At 39.8% G+C, this 18,374-nt stretch overlaps 1 protein-coding gene across 1 annotated transcript; it reads right to left on the reverse strand.

The window, feature by feature from the left end:
• Window positions 1-227: 227 nt before the first annotated feature.
• On the reverse strand, window positions 228-13,794 carry ddc (dopa decarboxylase). The gene is made up of 13 exons (XM_069656691.1): window positions 13,573-13,794; window positions 12,152-12,265; window positions 11,921-12,040; window positions 9,567-9,701; window positions 8,846-8,989; window positions 8,265-8,331; window positions 7,906-8,000; window positions 5,938-6,005; window positions 4,870-4,946; window positions 3,962-3,981; window positions 3,753-3,851; window positions 686-787; window positions 228-428 (listed from the first exon to the last, which is right to left on the reverse strand). The coding sequence occupies exons 1-13, from the start codon at window positions 13,771-13,773 to the stop codon at window positions 228-230; spliced, it is 1,443 nt and encodes a 480-aa protein (XP_069512792.1). The 5' UTR covers window positions 13,774-13,794.
• Window positions 13,795-18,374: the final 4,580 nt, after the last annotated feature.

Genomic DNA, 18,374 nt, shown 5'->3' on the forward strand with positions numbered 1-18,374 from the left:
GACATAAATGGTGAGACAAATTTGGAACCGGCATCATTTTCTTTAATGCACATTTGGGTTCCTTTAGATGTGTAATAGCTAGCAAATAAAAAAATCTCGTCTACAGACAGAAACACTTGATAATAATTAAGCTGTGAAATCATTGTTCATTCCCTTTATGACATTTAACATCTGCAACATGAAATGTGTGTCCTAACTTTGGTAATTTCCTTCATGCAGCCTTTTGGTCAATGATTGGGCTCCTGCAGGAGCTCGAAGGTCATCTGTGTGATGTGCCGCCATGCTTGTTGGATGTGACGTGACTCCGTTGTGCGTGAGCAGACGGCGAAGCGCAGGACGAAGCGGCCGGAGAGCTGGCAAGGCACAAGGTGGATCTCTCTGTTATCAGTGATCCTTTTCAGCAAGTTCTGGTTCAGCTCATTGGAGCCCTGAGAGAGAAAGCGGCTAAATTATTTACAACACCAATGCTTTTTCCTACCCAACAGACCTCTGGGTTAATCTTGGTTACAACATTGGACATGTTACATGTTTTATAATGTTTGCTAATTACAGCAAAGGGACCAATATTCATTCAGAATTGCATTTTCACCTGCCTTGGGCAATGAGCAGATTGATATTTTACAGGGTATACATTTCTTGAAAGACCATACAGGCTTTTCAAGTCCATTATGCTGGATGTTGTTACCTTGAGCCTGAAGCAGACCAGTCCCATGATGACCTCGGCACAGATCTCAAACCGTTTGTCTGCTCGTACCAGACTCTCAAACTCCTTGGCCAGACCCACTTGCTGTAAAGAGAAGACATGGATTATAATGTGCCTGTGTTCATGGAGCTAATGATGTAGTGTGCATGTAGATGAAGGTATATGGGCAGAAATCTGTCAGTAGAAAGTGAACTTGAATTATTAATATTTGAATTTGAAATGCTCAACTTGAATAGTTGAAATAAAAATCTGAATCTGAATCACATAATTTGAAATTGTATTTATTATTTTGAAGCTGAATTTCAATTAACTTAAAACTGAATGTAATAATCTGAAATTGAATTCTGATTTTTTACAAATCAAATTCAGTTCTTAAAATTCAATTTCAGTTTTCTGAGACACACATGAGAAAGAGCCATCGAGTGCAGATTCACAGCAGTCCTGTTTGGCCAATCAGCAGCACCCATGATTTTGACCAATTCTTTCACTACATGGAGCTTCTGGTCGCTACCAGAGCGAATAATCGCTAGTTATATATAGCTATATCATTAGTAATAGTTATATTATTACTTTTGGTGGCTACCGAGACCTGTCAGTGGAACTACTGGTAGCTACCGAGACCTGCCAGAGCTTCCGCGGACTAGTATTAGTTAATGATAGCTAGTTTATTAGCTGTTTGCCGCTGTAAAATGGAGCTGTTGGGGTGTCAACGACTTGCTGCGGTAACCGGGGGCTGTCAGTGATATTTCTGTCCATAAAGGTACACTTTCACTGCTCTGTTCTGGTTTGTATTTATTTTAATCGGTTTTCAGAGAGCACCATAATACCTAATGTTCACTCAGATTGTAGATTTAACAGGTAAGTTAAAGGGCAAAGTACACTATTAATTATTAAGTATAAGATAGTTCATTACAAAATAACAGCACATTTTCTGGAAAAAAATGTCTATTTAAGCTCTTTCTTTAATTTACAGAATAAGTAAACAATTGGTCTCATGAAATCAACTCATCTAAAGGCTGTAATATCTACTATTTCCACTAGATGGCAGTGCTGTATCATTACATGAGGGTGCTGTCAGCCATACAGATAAGTCTGTACTTCTCTACTACAACCCAGGAGTGTAACCCCTTTATATTGACTAAATGGGACCATCTGTATATATTAGTAACCAAACAGATTAGATTAAAAGAGCATGCTAAGGGATAGTACACATCCCGGTTGGAAGCACTGCCTTGCAGGCTCACTTCAAACAAATTCAAATCAGGACTAAGTGACCATCAAACAGTCTGTATCAAAATCTGCACACAGGAAAATGTCAATTTACTTCTTTGGAAAAGAAAAATCAAATGGCAGTGTGATCAAACATGCTCTTTTAACTTAATGTATCTACTTATGATTAAAGAGCCCACTTAGACACTAAATGCATGTGTATTATAAACACACAGCACTGCATCTAATCACAGTTATATGGACCAACGCAACTCCACTTTTTCCTACCTTCTTAATGATGCCAAACACTGGGCTAAATGACCACCTGAACCTAAACACGACTTATATTCAGCTTGCCAACGTCCTTAAAATGCTTCATTTTACAACCTCTTTTTGTCTTTGTCTGACAGGATAATTCATTAGCGTTAAAGCTATGAAAATAAAAGACAAAGTAGATTTTACTTTCTACTCCACTGGAAAGAAGAAACCCATTTTTTGTTTAAACATATTGTTCCTTTTTTTAAAAAAAATCTACATGGGACCAAAAGGCTCAGACTGATCTGTCTAATCAAGTAGAGGAGTACGTCATGAGTTATGGCTGCAGGGATCAATCATGCCGCTTCATTTAAAATGGAGAGTAAACACAAAACAGGCTTATTTGATTGACAGAGCAGACTGGAGGGAGGAAGAGGAGCATGAGGGGGAGAAAGAAAGAAAGGGGTGAAGCATCGAGAAGAGACTGCAAGGGGAAAAGGATGGGCAAGGGGGGGAGGAGAAATGTAGGAAAATGTTGCTATAAACAGAGGACACAGAGCAGACGTGTATGACTGACAGGATGTGCTGATGGAGGCAGAGATGAGGGACCTGAAGGGACTTTAGTGGTTAGGAGGATTAGGTGGGGTGAGGCGTGGGAGGAAGGGAGGAAGGAGGTGGCATTTACTAAGACAAGGCATATGTGAGTGCCACAAGTGTTTATTTCCTAAAGTGATTGATTAGGAGTGAATTCCAAAGAGGGAGAAAAAAGGAAGCAGATTTGTCACCACTGTAAGCATTACGCTAATCTTTTAGTTGTTTATAATATAAGCTAGAGGTCAGGCCTTTGAGTTAATTGTGATCAGATAATTTAATTGTAGATCTGTATGTATTTAATAAAAGGGAATTTGTATGTAATTAAGATTTGTTGGGTTTGAAGTGTAGATTACAAAACGATCTCAAAGCAGAATTTAAGGTTAAAACTACATGTGGACTGGGAACACCAAGGCTTGCTTTTTAACCTTGCGTTCGTGTACACAACCGGCTGCATCATAAATATAATCGTTCACATGCTTGTCTATGCACTACGAGGGTTACTGGAGGATACCTCTAGAGGGCACACCAGAGAGCTCAGGTCGTATGCAACTACCATATGTGCGGGATGTAAACAACAGACATGGCAACACTAGAGGAGGTTACTAATTCTGAAATCAGGGCAGAAAAAGCGACAGCTTTTGAGTGTTCGGTGGACAGAACACACCGTCTGTACCATCCCCACTCCATTTCTCCAACATTGTGGCTGTGCAGTAGCAATGACACATCATTCAGATTTGGATATTGCGGACATGGTACATCAGCTTGTCTTTCCGCCATTGTTGTCCCTGCTGCTGTGTTGACCCTGTCACATCCCCTCTGCCTCTACACTGCCCCTATTGCTCATGTGCATTACTGCATCTCGTAGTGTTAATTTTTGAGGACGTGTACAGCCGATGGTCCAAACAGATGCAGGGAACACTTGGCAGCCATCATGCGCATGCCAAGTTAAAAGCAAATATATCTCTGGCTTCATAGAGAAAGGGGGCCCTACCTTGCGTATATGAGCCTGCATGCCTGTGAGCCCGTACATACGGAAGACAAACCACATCTTTAGCGAGCGAAATCTTCTTCCAAGTGGAATCTGCCAATGCTGCAACACAGAGGAGGAAGAGAGCACGAGGTTATAGCTTCAACCTCAGCAAGTTTGATGTAAGCTTGACGTCCTGCAAATTATAGAAAGTCCATAAATAGTAACCTTACCCTATAATCTGTGACCAGCCCTGTTAAAAGACAGATACACAGGGATTCAGTGAAACGTGTCACATCACATATATAAATTTAAACAAACAGATTTCTATAGCTTCAGAAAATTGTTGGATTCAGTTCTGTTGTCCTGGTGTTGCCGTCATTGCTCCCACCCACTATATCTCTCTGATCACAGCACTGTCAGTCCGCACAGACTAATAGCTACAGATAGCTCATCTCTACAGAATGGAGCCCTGTGTTAGCTGCTGCTAATAACCACTAATTAGATGGAAGGGTCCAGATTGTATGAGTGAGGCTTTTGTGAGGTGCCGCAGTGTGGAGGGTGGTGGCTGTTTGTCTTTTGTCTCTGTCTGCTTGTCTGTCAGACAAATTATAGTGCAGGTCTGATTTCGTCTGCAGGCAAAGAGCGTGTACACAAGCATGCACAGTCGCTGCACACACAGATACTGAGTCATATTGTGGGTTTTTAAAGGTAAGTGTGAATTTTTTTTTTTTTTAACTCTTGGCAAAGTTGTAGTCCTCTCTGTGAACACACTCACGCTTACAAGACAGGACAATGCATGTTTGATTTATCAATTAAATTAGGTCAATTAAGTCTTAAAACTCAAAAATGTCCTGCCTCTGAAGCTCTAGTACCGGTCCCCACAAAGACAGATAAACAAGTGCACACTCACACACACCTGTCTGGCGGTTTCACATTCATCTTCTTGCTTGTGTTTTTCTGGTTTAGGCTACACATCACTGCATTTTGAGATGTTTAAGGATCAATGCTGGACTTAAAATGTGCCTAACTGATCACAAATTCAACAGCAAACAGAGTCACAACTGTGGTTGTTATTTTGTTACGCATACAATCTGATCTGTGATCACTGACTGAAATAACTTGAGAGAAATGACTGTACCTGACTCCTGGTTTTCATGTTTCAGGTAGAGCGGCTCCATCTTGAAGGCTCCAATGATGTCTGCTCTCTTCTTCACCCTGTCGAACAACAAAAAGCACTCAAGTAAACCCTATGTATTTCACATACAGTGTGCCATACTATCTTATAATGTATTCTGTTGTATTGTTAGTATGTTGTACTGGACTAAACAGCACAGTATATTCAAAATACTGCATCAAATCTCTATGAAAACACCGTGAGACCAAATTAGTTCCTTTATTATAAAAAGAAACTGACATGCAGTATATCTAAATATATGTTTGGATAAAGTAAATTCAAGTAATGCTTTTAGTAGAAAACAATCTGATCGCTTTTTAAATTTGATTTATTTATTTATTTATTTATTTATATGTATTAGTTTATTTAACAGGGACAGAGCACATTCAGGAACATTGCTGTAAATGTGCCAGAGTTTAAGAAGCGTTTTTCATCTGTAGTCCCTGGACTGGACAGATGTTTCGAGTCACTCTGACAAACTTAAAAACATAATATAAGATAAGAGATTAAAATCTATTTAAAACATGTAACACAGAGGCTCGCAATACAGGACATGCAAAAAAAACAAAAGATGTTAATAAATATATGGACTCAATGATACTGTGCTGCATTATCAGACAATATATTGTATATATATTACATAACGACTAAAAATGATCCAGTATTAATAGACTGAGCCGTAGATGATGGAAAAAAAGTGTCGACATTTAACCACCATTGTTTCCATCTTGTGCAGAGCACGCCTCGTTTTGTTTGCTGCTGACAGAAAAGGCAGCTGGACGGCGTGGGTCTATTTTTACTCTGTAAATGACTCAGGTGTAGATGGACATCAGTTTGGAGAAGACACTAACTACCCACTGCTTACTTTAGGGGACCATGAGTCACTCTTATTCTGACTGCTAAAAATGACTTTCCCTTTGGTTACACAGTTTAAAACACTATATTAACAGACTGTTTATCCACCAAAGCAATTCACTTTTTATTAATATTGCTGTATTTATGAAATAGCAGAGTCATATATGGAAGACTCACCACAGAGCAGAGCAGTCAAAGTTGATCAAAAGCCATTTGTGTGGGTTGAAGTTGAATGAATCTGCAAACTTAACAAGAAACAAAGAAAATATAAATGTAACGACAGGTGTGAATTAACAAAAATGAACTCAAAACATTTTTGATTTCATTATGTATCAGTGGCCTCTAGTAAATGTCTGTAGACTGCTGCATAAAATCAAAAACATGTAATGTTATAACTGGTCATAAAAGTCTCTTTTCTGATCTGTTTTTGCAGAAACACACACCATAATCCATCTTCATTAACCATCCCTGACGCAGAGACAACCTTTTCACCATCATCGTCATCTCCACTAAAGCAGCCACATTTTATTTGAAATGCAAAAGAGGAACATGCAGCCCACAGCTCGCATGGCACAGAGGAAAAAAACCTTTTCCTGGCAGCGTTTATTCAAAGATAGACAAACCTTTCTCCTAATCTGCCCTCATCTTATTGTTCGCTATCTTTTGTAATATCCTTTTCTCTGCCACCGTAAATGCAATAACACGGCTTCGAGAGACAATGTGAGGCAGACTCCGGGCTGACAGTTGCCATGCTGACTGATTCAAAGGGGGGCTGGTTGCCTGCTCACCCATCACTCATATCCTAGCAACAAACCCTCCAGCGGGGCTGCACGCTCATCCTAAATGACCAGGACCCTTCCTCTTGTCCTCGCAGGATAATTTTTCATTGACTTTAAACTGGTTTAAATTAATAGGCCAAAACTACAGTATAAAAACAGCACCTAATATTACTACATGTAATTCAAAATAAGTTTGTGAACCGTCTATATTTCCCACTGGATTAAAAATACTAAACAGTAATGTTAATCTAGTGGAAAAACAGCTTTAAGTGGGAGAAAAGATGAAACAACAGTTGGTCTTTTCACAGTCAAATCTGTTTCTCTGTTGGCCTTCAGCGTTGTTTGAACTTGTGTGTCAAATAAACAGCGATATATAAAGGTCTAACGCTGCCTCAGGAAATTACTCCGTCCTTATCTCTGCGTCTCTGCACAGCTCGGGAGCAACAGCTGCCTCGCCAGCCTCAAAAGAGGCGGACTGAAGCTCCTACGCCGCAGCCGATTGTTCGGCCTATTACTCACTCCTGCGTGCTTCCTCCTTGACATTAACGTTTTGCCATTTTCAAACAGAAGTGAAGCAGTTGGATATAATCAGTCAGTGTTTCCTTCCTAAGCTGTTGTGAGATGGATTTCACAACCAATTGAACAGAAATAGGTTGTCGTTTCATTCAGCGGCAACAGGAGAATTTTAGTCATGGAAAATTGACAGAGAAGCCAAAATATAAGCTGTCTCCCAATTCAGGAGCTGCATTCATCGAAGGGCGTATTTGGAGGCCGACTGCGTCACAGCAGCACGTCAAAGCCTGTCCCATTTCTAAGGCTCCTTCAGATGCGGCTGACCAATGCGTCCTCCTTTTCCTGGGACACAAAGGATCCGTCAGGTGCATCCTTCATCAACGTATCCAGAGATTTATCGCCAATTCAAACGAGATTGCGGACTCTTAAACGGCCAGGGATAACACTTTTAAATATAAACGCTTTTGGTTTCAACTCAGTCACATAGCTAGAGATACAAGTGTTAAAATAAACCAAAAGGGTCCTTGAAACAAATTATCTTTAAAATAATAGGTTAAAAGTAATGTGACGTTAGATATGATAGCTAATTAGCCCGCTAGCTACCTGTTGCTAGGCGACAGGAGCTGCATCTGGTGAGGTTAAAGGCGGGAACAGCTGGTGAGGCAAACAGGAAATCCTCCATAGACTGTTTCATTTCAGTTCAGCCTTAGCGGTCTACACAGGCTACGAATGACTCATCCTCCGTAGGCCGCGTCCTTCAAAAGATGCAGCCCCCGTATTGAGACACAGCTACAGTCCAACTGTTACCCACAAGCTTGTATTTTACATGCTTTGTATGAACCTGAATACTCACCTCAACGCCATTTAACAAAGGCCTAAACTCAGGACAGATAAATGCACTCCCAGCGTAGGCAGCATCAATGTGCATCCAGATATTTTCCTTATTACCTACAACAGACAAGACAAGAGAAGTTTTTTAATCCAATGTATGAGTTTATGATGCATGAAAAAACATACTTTCAGTTTTTGATTGATTTATTTCAAGCTGTTTTTAGCTTGTTAAAAAAATTACTGAATATTTTCAAAACTAAAACATACTACACCTAAGAATCTAAATGTCTCTTACATCCCTGGTCCTTCTCTAAATCAAAGTGTGAGCCTTACAGCTAACAAAGCAAACTGGGCTTCACAAGCCTTTTCCTGTTGACTCACATAAAGGCCCCAGCTCGGTGATGCGATCAAACGCACATGATGGAGTGGTGCCGAGAGTCGCGCAGAACTGAAAGACACAAACATACAAACCATGAACACCTTGAAGTGCTATGTTTACCTGCCATTTTCTTCTTTCTCTCCTACAACTATGACATACTGGATCTAAATCATTTCATACAAGAAAATGAAATTGAAGCTTTGACATATTGCTTTCATAGAAGCACAGATCTACATCTTGTATTCAAACACAGGATATCACTTTAAATGATCCAGAGCTGCTGCAGCCTCCTGATTATTGCTCTCTGATTGTGATCTGTGGGTCCAGATGAGACAGAGATTATTGTCCTTAACCAGATAGACAAACATTAGGTTGAACAGAAACAATGTTATCCTTCAACAGCCTCAGGAAGTGCACAGCAGCAGCACAGGCTCATTGCATCTTTGTTAGCGGCTGTGTGGGTTGTTTTAAGAGTTACATGTGTTGCAAAAGTAATCCATTGACAGATGATGACATTAACAATATGTTATTTTTGTGTGTCTAATTTCTGTGGAAGCTTATGTAGATTTCTGTCTTTTCTCACATAGAAAGGGATGAGCCCAGCTGCTTTGTCCTCCTCCACCATCTTCTTCAGCACGTCTCCTACGACGGCGTACTTGTCGTCCGAAGGAACCTTCCTCATCATCACTCCTCCAATGAGAGCAGCGCGCTCCACTGAGGAGTGAGCCTGAGGAGGGAAAAGATGCAACAATTGTAAGAAAAGCAATAAATGTGAGTTGATAGGTCGCCCTGCTTTTGGTATGAGAATAAACCTGTGGCATGTCCACCCAGACAAAAGAACAGTGTAGTTCAGTAGAAGAACCACACACTGCTCTCCCTGTAAAGGTCTGTGTGGCCCTCAGGCGACTCTCTAACCCAGTCAGTAAGTCAGCCTGGTATTAAAGCTGATCAGAGCTGCTGCCTGCATGACCCTCTGTCTCTCTACATCACTGCAAAACTCTCTCACTGAGGAAACCTTCAATCATCTGAGTTCACATCAAACACTGTTGAATGAGTCAGACACTTTGCCGATGTCATCATATTTGCATCAATATTTCAAATAGAAAATTTGTTTTTAGACCCCGTGCTTCATAAAACAATAAATACATTTTAGGTTCTATTAAACATATAATTTAAAAATATCTGAAAATAATCAATAAAACTGTATGCATTAAGACAGAAATGTGTGTAAAATAAAAGGAATTAGAATAAGCTTAGCATTAAACAAGACTGAAGTAACATTACAAATCTCTTCTTGTGCTTACTTGGTCAGAGGTGTACGCCACCAGCTCAGAGAGGATGGCGCCCTCAGATTTCTCTGGGTTTGAGGCCTGGACGTGTCGGACGGCTTTACAGCGAGCAGCAAGCAAAGACATCAGGGTCGCCTCACTCGCTGTGCCCTTTAAGAGAATAAGAAACCTGTAAATGCTGCTCCAGTGTTAAATTAATACCAAAGATTAATATTTCCTACACTTATATAGTCGGGGGACAATTCTGTTTTACTACCAGGAGTGACAACTTGTTGAATCTTATGAACAACCTAATCTAGACATTATTATATTATATTATACATGCTTTATATTAAGCAGGATTCAGTCATTGCGAGACCTATTAAAATATATTTGAATACTAATTCCTGAAAGTTAATGTTGATTATGATGTTTAGCACAAATCTGCTTAGATTTTGTAACTTGACATTTCCGATGAGTGGGGCATTAATCCAGCCAGCCACAGTCGGAGCAGCCCTGTTCAAACATCTGTTGGCAGTTGAAAAATATAGTAGCTGTTGTATCAGAAAAGCAAACAAATCATTTATCATAGCCAGGATTCTAGACTATCGAAACTATTGTTAATAAAATCTGGGGTTAACATGCACCTGCTTTGCCAAATATGATGTGAAAGTGTATTCCTGTTGCATTATTTTAAGTGACAAATACAGCCTGTAATTCATGTTAATCTGAGCTATAATGTTTGTGTTCAGACTGTTGCATACATACACTCAAATCAAACCTTTTAAAAACACACTTAAAAACACAAATGTGAACATTATGTGCTGTTGGATATCCTTTCCTTTAAACCGCTGTGACACCTTCGTGTCCTCATTAAGAAGAAAATGACTGTTGTTAGAACCTGTGCCGTTAGTCATCATTCAGCCGGCCTGATGTAGTGGGAAATGTTTGAGGCTGTTTAATGAGGCAAAGTGTGACTTCAGAGGAATCAGAGGACATTACTCCGAGACAGTCAATGAAATGTTCAGATCATTCAGTCAATAACACAAATCACCTGCTAGACACATAATCTTATTTTTGTAATTGCGTTGAAAAGCAGAGGCGTAAAAAATTAAGGAGAAAGAGGAGGAGTAAAATTAAGCCTGACTAGAGACCCACAGAAAAAATCAATCAATTTAACCATCAAATCACTGTGAGTGTCAGGTCTCTGGCTCATAAAGACTAAACCAAAAATAGAAAACCTCAAGCTTCCAAAGTGTACTTCCTGCTTCCTGCCCTGTTTACAAACACACTAAGCCCTGAGATGTAATCATGAGCACACCTTTAGCCTTAAGTCCATCACCTCTCATCCATCCTCGAAGCCATCAGTAACTCTGACGTAAACTGGTTCTGTTTCAAATCTAACCAAGTTGATATTATTACCACAATAAGCCTTAACTTAAATTCTGCGTACATAGAAGGAGCCATAGATGGGTGCACATCAGTTTTTCTCTGATGCTTTCGTCAATGAGTCTCTGTTTTCTTTTGTCCTTCTTAATTTATTTTAACAAAAAGCAAACTCTCTTTTTCCGCCACCAAAGTCTAATGAGTCAGACGGAGTAAAAAGGGAAATCTAAAGTCACCCAAGGTCTTTGTGAATCCCATTCCCCCTTTGTTTTGGCACAAGGTTTATAATAATAGGCCGGCAGAGTGCTGACACTCATTAGCCCCGCTGCAGTGACAAGAGCCCCACTGGTTGCCATAGTGAGCTGGTAAGCTGCACTTAAAAAGGACGGCGGCAAGACAGAAACAAAAACACCCCGAGCCAGATGAACGCACATCCTCACACTCAGGTGGTCACAATACAGGAGGCCTGAAATGATCAGTCATCAGAGTGCGCTCTCATGCTCCAACACTCTCCCATGAGCACACACACAGACACACACACGCACAAACAGCGTTTCCGTCAATGGAACACTAAACTAATGCTTCGCCTTTCGCCACACGAAACAATCCCAGCCGCATCAGCGTCCGTGCCTGCCTGTGGGTGACACATTAAAAGGCAATTTCCTGGCAATTTTCAGCTGGCGTGAGCCGTGGAAAGAGACAGCAAATCAATAGCGCACAAATTGCTTATGAATACATGTTCAGGGGAAGTGAGTTGTGAATGTGTATCTTCACCTTTTGTTGTTCTGAAAGTCAAACTATCAAGTAAATTAGAGCAATTATGGAAAAATAAATACTCGGAAAGGATCGGTCCTTATAAGCCAATAAAAGCCTACATTTGAGCCTCTGATTTGGCTATACACAAGTTTTAATGTACAGAAGAGTATACTGTAAATGTGAGCAGAAGTCTCTTTGACATTCGTACAGGAAGTTAACATGTACAAATACTCATTAAAGACATTTACCTGGATGACACCTCCTCCGTGTCCGTGAGTTCCGGCTATAAAATGTTCAGGCAGCTGCAGCATCTTCCCGAGCCAGTCCAACATCACTGTCTCCAGCTCTGTGCAGGCCGGGCTGGCAGCCTGAGACACGCAAACCCAAAATAAAATACATAAATGTTCTGTTTTTTCATATACCGCTCATAAACACAGTCCGAAAATACAGTTACGGAGACTAAGCAAAGTGTTTGTTACCCAGGAGAATCCAATGCAGCCAATAGCCGCACACAGCATGTCAGCCAACATGGCGGGGTAAGAGGAAGCAGCTGGAAAGTAGGCAAAGAAGTACGGGCTGTGCCAATGAGTGATCTGGAAGACAACATGAAAAGGTTGACAAAGTTATAGTTTACTTTATAACTATAATAATAATGGTAATAGTAAAAAAAAAAGTGCCACTTCTTTAAAAGAATTATTGCTAATGTTTGGCTAACTAGCTAGCTTAAACTTCTAGCTAGCTGTTATAGCACAACATAACATGTTTTTACTAAACTGCACTCTTTTAGCCGCAAAGTAATTAATTTGTGTAATAAATGGCTGAAAAGACTTTTGATATTTTAAAAGAACCTCTGGTGATCATTGAGCAACCTACTATAAAATAGTGTTGTTTCTTGGCAGGTTCATCGAAAAACCTAGCACGTGCTACACTCGGTAGAAATAATGAACCACAGGCTGTATAAAAAGATGGACGACATGACAGCTCCCATATACTGCTGACTGGCTGCAGTATAGGTCATAAAGCCCGCCTCCTCCATGTTAACAGATGGGACATGAGTCAAACTATAAAATCAAAATACACATCAAATTAAAAAAAGCTTTTCTGTCATTATAGTTAGTTCTTATCATGCTGATTTACAAGTGTTCATTTTTCTGTTTCAAGTGTATTTTTGATTAGTTACTTGACGCTGAAAAAAGGTTGATTGACAGCTCTGTTAACAAATATGGCTCCTGCAGCCGGTCTGTTCTGGATTAGCAGAGTAGAGGAGGAACGGCAAGAGGTAACGTAGCTAAAACAATCACTACAGTCATTGAAGTTTCCATATCTGTGAGCGTCTGCTTCAGACCAACACAAGAAGCTTTTCAGCTGTTAAATTCGGCGATGTGCAGGATCATTGCTGTTTTTTTTGGTTATTGAAGTGTGTGTTTTGGTTAGTGGAAGTGGCTACGGTGGCTCCAGCTCTGGCTCCAAATGACTTCATCATCGCAATATGGCAGCGCCCGTCACGGGGGTATTTTGGCTTCAATTTCGTACAATAAGAGCAGATGGAGACCTGTCGTCCATCTATACAGTCATTGTGATGAACAGACAGAAAAAAACACTTTGATTTTTCAAGTTTCATTTAGTTTCAACAAAAGAATAAGCCAATCAAAAACAAAGGAGACTTAAACAAGTTAAATTAAGGTAAAGGCAACAGTGCTAACCTCTGAAACACCATGTAAACAGTTCTGGTTATTGTTTTAATAGTCAGGAGAACATTAAATGTTCATTATGCAGTACTGGGAATATTTGCCTCCAGATAACTTGGTTTACAGTATGAATGTTCAGTGAAACACAAGAGAATTTTAGTATCAATAAAGATATTATGTGCATCGACAAATCAGCCGAAGTCTAAGCTCACCCCGGGCATTATGACCCTCTCCACATCTTTGATAATATCCTCATAATTCTCAGGCTCCGTCGGGGCCTCCGTGGGGATCAGGGAACGAAGATATCCTGGTTCCACATCCGGGTAGACCGGCCGCTGCTCTAGGTTCTCCAGGTAGTCAGCTACATAGTCCACCATCTCCCTCCCTCTGCGTCGAAACTCTGCTGCATCCATGCTGCCACTGCAACACAGCACAGACACATTTTAGCACTTGAGCTCAAGTGGATGTTATTTTAATGGTTGAATGTGACTTTTGAGTGCTTTCATTCAGACTAAAATAGCCAGGAACTACAGAGTGACTTTACCTGCTTTATGATACCACCTGTGGCCCTCTGTGTTAATAATTTATATCCATAAAAGTCACTTCACCCTGGATGAACCTATGTTATGGTATCGACATGAGTTTAATAAGTACACTGAAAATGTTTATTCAGACAGCAGTTGCTTCCTTTGACACTCTTTTGGAAATGTATGCATATCAAAACAGTTTACACATTTTAAATGATTATAATGATTTTATAAAGTAAATACCAAACCTACCTATTTAATCCATTTTTTTCTTGCATCCTTTGCACTCTTCATCATTGCACTATTTTCTCATTGACTACAAGTGTTATTAATGTATTTTAGTTTTTAAATATATTTTTATCTGGAAGCTTGTACGTAGTAGTTTAATGTTGAGGTAAATAGTTTAATGTTTGTGTGTCTATTTCTATGAATGTAGCTACATGGAGAGCAATGTTAAGAGTCAAATACCTTATATTCCTAATAAATACCTGGCCAATAAAGATTCATTTAAAGCCCCCCTCCAGTGAACATCCAAACAGATGCCCGAACCACCTCAACTGGCTCCTTTCGACGCGAAGGAAAAGCGGCTCTACTCCGAGCTCCCCCCAGATCTCCGAGCTCCTGACCCTATCTCTAAGGCTGAGCCCAGACACCCTCTGAAGGTAACTCATTTCGGCCGCTTGTATCCGCGATTTCATTCTTTCGGTCACGACCCAAAGATCGTGACCGTAGGTGAGGGTTGGAACGTAGATTGACTGGTAAACAGAAAGCTTTGCCTTCAGGCTCAGCTCCCTCTTCACCACCACAACGCCTGCATCACTGCTGATGCTGCACCGATCCAGCTGTAACTGTCATCGTAATTTTTGCAAACTCACTACTGACTACTAACGTTAACGTAACTACTACTAACTACTACATTTTAAACTAGCTAAGTTTCTACAAGTAGCCACTAAACGATGGCAGAGACGTGTTTTGTTTTCTACACAGAGGGGGCTGTTGGAAATTTGCATAGTGGGCGGGGACTATGCAGATTCAGGAGTTTTTAATGAGGGAGAAGGAGGGGATGCTTTGGGAGGATTTTTACGAGGTAATTCCACGTATTTTGCAGAAAAAATATATCGGACACAATGTATTGTTAAAAGCAGACCATTTTATATGTCTTAAAACATGACTGGAGCTGGTCTTTAACATTGTATTACATGCAAATCTGTATGCACACAGAAAACTTTTATACTAATATGATATGATATTTGAGAATACTTGTAAACACCTTGATATCAGTATAAATATGTCAGTTCTGGTTGCAGTTCACAGGTTAAATTGTCACTATAGGATCCAGTATTTAAATGAAGCTCCTAATTGCTACTGATTAATTAGGCTATGAAATGATTGTATTTCACAGTTGCAAATCAAAATCTCAAATATGTTGTTTATATTCCAGTAAAGCTGTCAATATAATAGTAGAATAAAAAGCCCATTAAAACACTTGCAATAATGTTATTTTATGTTGTTAAAATAATTAAGATAAAATAATGAAGGATGTTTTGCATTATGGACATGTATCTCATTTAATCCCATTCTACTCTTAACACACCTGCATGTTGTAAACATCAGTCTTGAACTACAGCATATATTAACAACATCCATTAACAATTCTTCTGTAAGTACTTTCTGGGTAGTAATGAGTAATTTCATTTCACGCCAACCTAAGCCATGCTCCTTGACACACTTTGTATGAGCGTGCACAGTTTAAATGCATATATGTATGAGCCCTTGACCCTCTTACTGACACATTAAGCCAGTCTGATCATAGCTTAGTTTGCTTTCACTGCATGGACTGAGGTGAAAAGAAAGCTTGGTCTGTTTCTAAAACAAGTTGAAAGTCTATTTGTATAAATTGCTGTAATAAACTCTCTCATAGCACAGTGTAACAAAGGGCAGCATCATAAACCTGTTTGAAACAAAGCCTCATAAAGATTTCCTTGACCCCATCGACACACAACTTAATGACTGAGGGACGTTTGTTAGAGGTTCAGTACTTGTTCTCTTTGCAAATACAATAAAGTTGAATCAAATCTATTTGTTAATGACATATTTTAAATAATAAACCTTTTTCACTCCTACAACATGAACTAGAATGAAGTAAAAGCTTTAAAAGATAGTGTGTTTCAGATGACTGGCATTCTGCTTGTTCAAATAGTACAAATGGACATTGCCCCCCCCCCAGGTCTACACTAGTGGCTTATCAATCAACAAGTGTTTCACCCTGCACCCTTTGAGAAGCCGAGCACTTATCCTTATCCTCTTCTCAAATAGGATTAAACATGTTTGTATGGATGTGCGCGGGTGCATGTGTGTGTGTGTGTGTGTGTGTGTGTGTGTGTGTGCACTTACAATTTCAGGTGAGAGCCGCCTCAGCAGTGCTGTTGGATGGTGGATCTTGTCCTCTTCTGTAGCGTCTAGAAACAGACGGGCGGACAGACAGGCACGTGGTGAGAGTGTTTGTGTGTGTAACCAGGACAGGAGACATTTGCTCCTTTTATCTAGCCACTAACCACCCCCACCCCCCCCAACCCCCACCGGGCCAGCCAATGGGAACGGGGCTCGCAGCCTATGCAAGAAAGACTGAATCACAAGGAGGTTCTGAAGCTGTGATTACTGTGCGTCAACAGACGCGCACGCAAGCAAATACACACATACACCTGTGTAAATGTGCATTTCACCTGCAGATAGACATACAAAGCATTAGAATAAAACGGCTCTATGAGAAAAGATAAATGGAAGACAAATCAATGAAAGCAAACTACATTGTTAGAAAAGAGGATGACAGTATTAGTGATAATAGCATGGTCTGGGTGAATACTTGATTCTGATTGGCTGCAAGGTGTCCTTTAATTTCTGATAATGCACACCTACCAAGTATTTCAGTTGAAACTTCCTACTCACCGTTCTATTAATGTACAGGCTGCAAAGTCTCAGCATGTGTCATAAATGTATTTTCGTATATTATAATGTTTGTTTGTATAGGGACAAGTATGAAGCAAGTAAATAAAGCGAGTGCCACACATTACAACATGCAGTATATAGCCGTGGCTAATTTGCAATGCCTCGTCCCTAGATGGGCCTTTAAAGTATATACAATTGACAACACATGCCCAAGAGATGGTACAAAATATGACTTACTATTAAAACAGGATGACAGTGCACGCCTCCGTTTATGATTTATTGCAACTTGATAAGCATCAAAGTATTACGAGTGACTTCAACATTTCTTTAAAATATGACAACTTTGATGACTGCCATGCGGCTGAGGAGAGAGAAACTGTACAGACAAAGGAGAAAGCTTTGTTCTTTACAACGCTACATGGAGTCCTTCAGTACTTCTCAACACTACAGGAAAGCGAATGTAACTCACAAGCTGCAAGAAGTGCACTCACCCTCTGAACTTACTTACTAATAACTCTGTATCACAGATTACTTGTTTATGAATGTCTTGATGTTGATTTGGAGGCAACGACATGGCTGGTCAGGTAGCTATTCTTTCAGTTAAACATGATGTCGAGTTATATCTACTGTATGTCGATGGCAGGCGATATTATTGACGTTAAATCTTGCTAGCATACCGTGAGCTCCCTTGCTCATGGCGCAGTGGAAGCACTCCTTAACTTCTGTTTGGTGGATTACTGAACACAATTCCATTGTATTGGGACCTGATGGGTCGGTAATGAGTGATTCACATATTATCGCCTCATGATTAACCAGGGAAATGGATTTATGGAAACGTTTGACATGCAGTGAAGGCAGAGGCAACCAACAGCGTTTATCGCTCACATTGTATGCACAATATTTCACTGTAGCCTTTGGTTATTCCCGGGGTTATAAAACCCTCAGGAGAGCCTCATATTTACTATAATGTAAATTCATATCATCACATTTCATATAATACAAACAATATTAGGATACTAATATACGGTCCCACCAGCTTTTTCACTTATTTACTGGTTCAGATAAATTGACCGAATTAGAGGTGCTCATGCCTTTTAGATACAGCATGTTGTATATTTCAGTGATTATTTTTTAAATTATTTGATAGTGATATGGAGATACTTCTAAGCTCATGTCATGATTGACATGATGACTTACTTTAAGACGTCTTTGCAGTAACATGTGTTTCCCGCTAGCTTCAACAATTTGGAGGACAGCAAAGCTTTCTTTCTTTCTTTCTTTCTTTCTTTCTTTCTAGTATTTTACTTTTGATTATATTTTATAGTCCTAGTAGGAGCACAGTTTTAGTATTAGTAATATTAGAAGCTTTATTTTTTTGTGCGGATATAAAGCTTAATTGCCTTTTTTACACCAAATAACACGTTAAAGCAATGTGTCAGTGCAAAATAAACATGTCAGACACATGTCAGGTACTTAAATGCCTTAAAGAAAAAAAAAAGGCAAGCCCCCATGTCCCAGCCGTGACTGTAATGAGTCATACA

This window comes from Semicossyphus pulcher, unplaced genomic scaffold, assembly GCF_022749685.1.
Source record: "Semicossyphus pulcher isolate SPU_LCO1_2020_fin unplaced genomic scaffold, fSemPul1.0.p SCAF_9, whole genome shotgun sequence".
Lineage (NCBI taxonomy): Eukaryota > Metazoa > Chordata > Actinopteri > Labriformes > Labridae > Semicossyphus > Semicossyphus pulcher.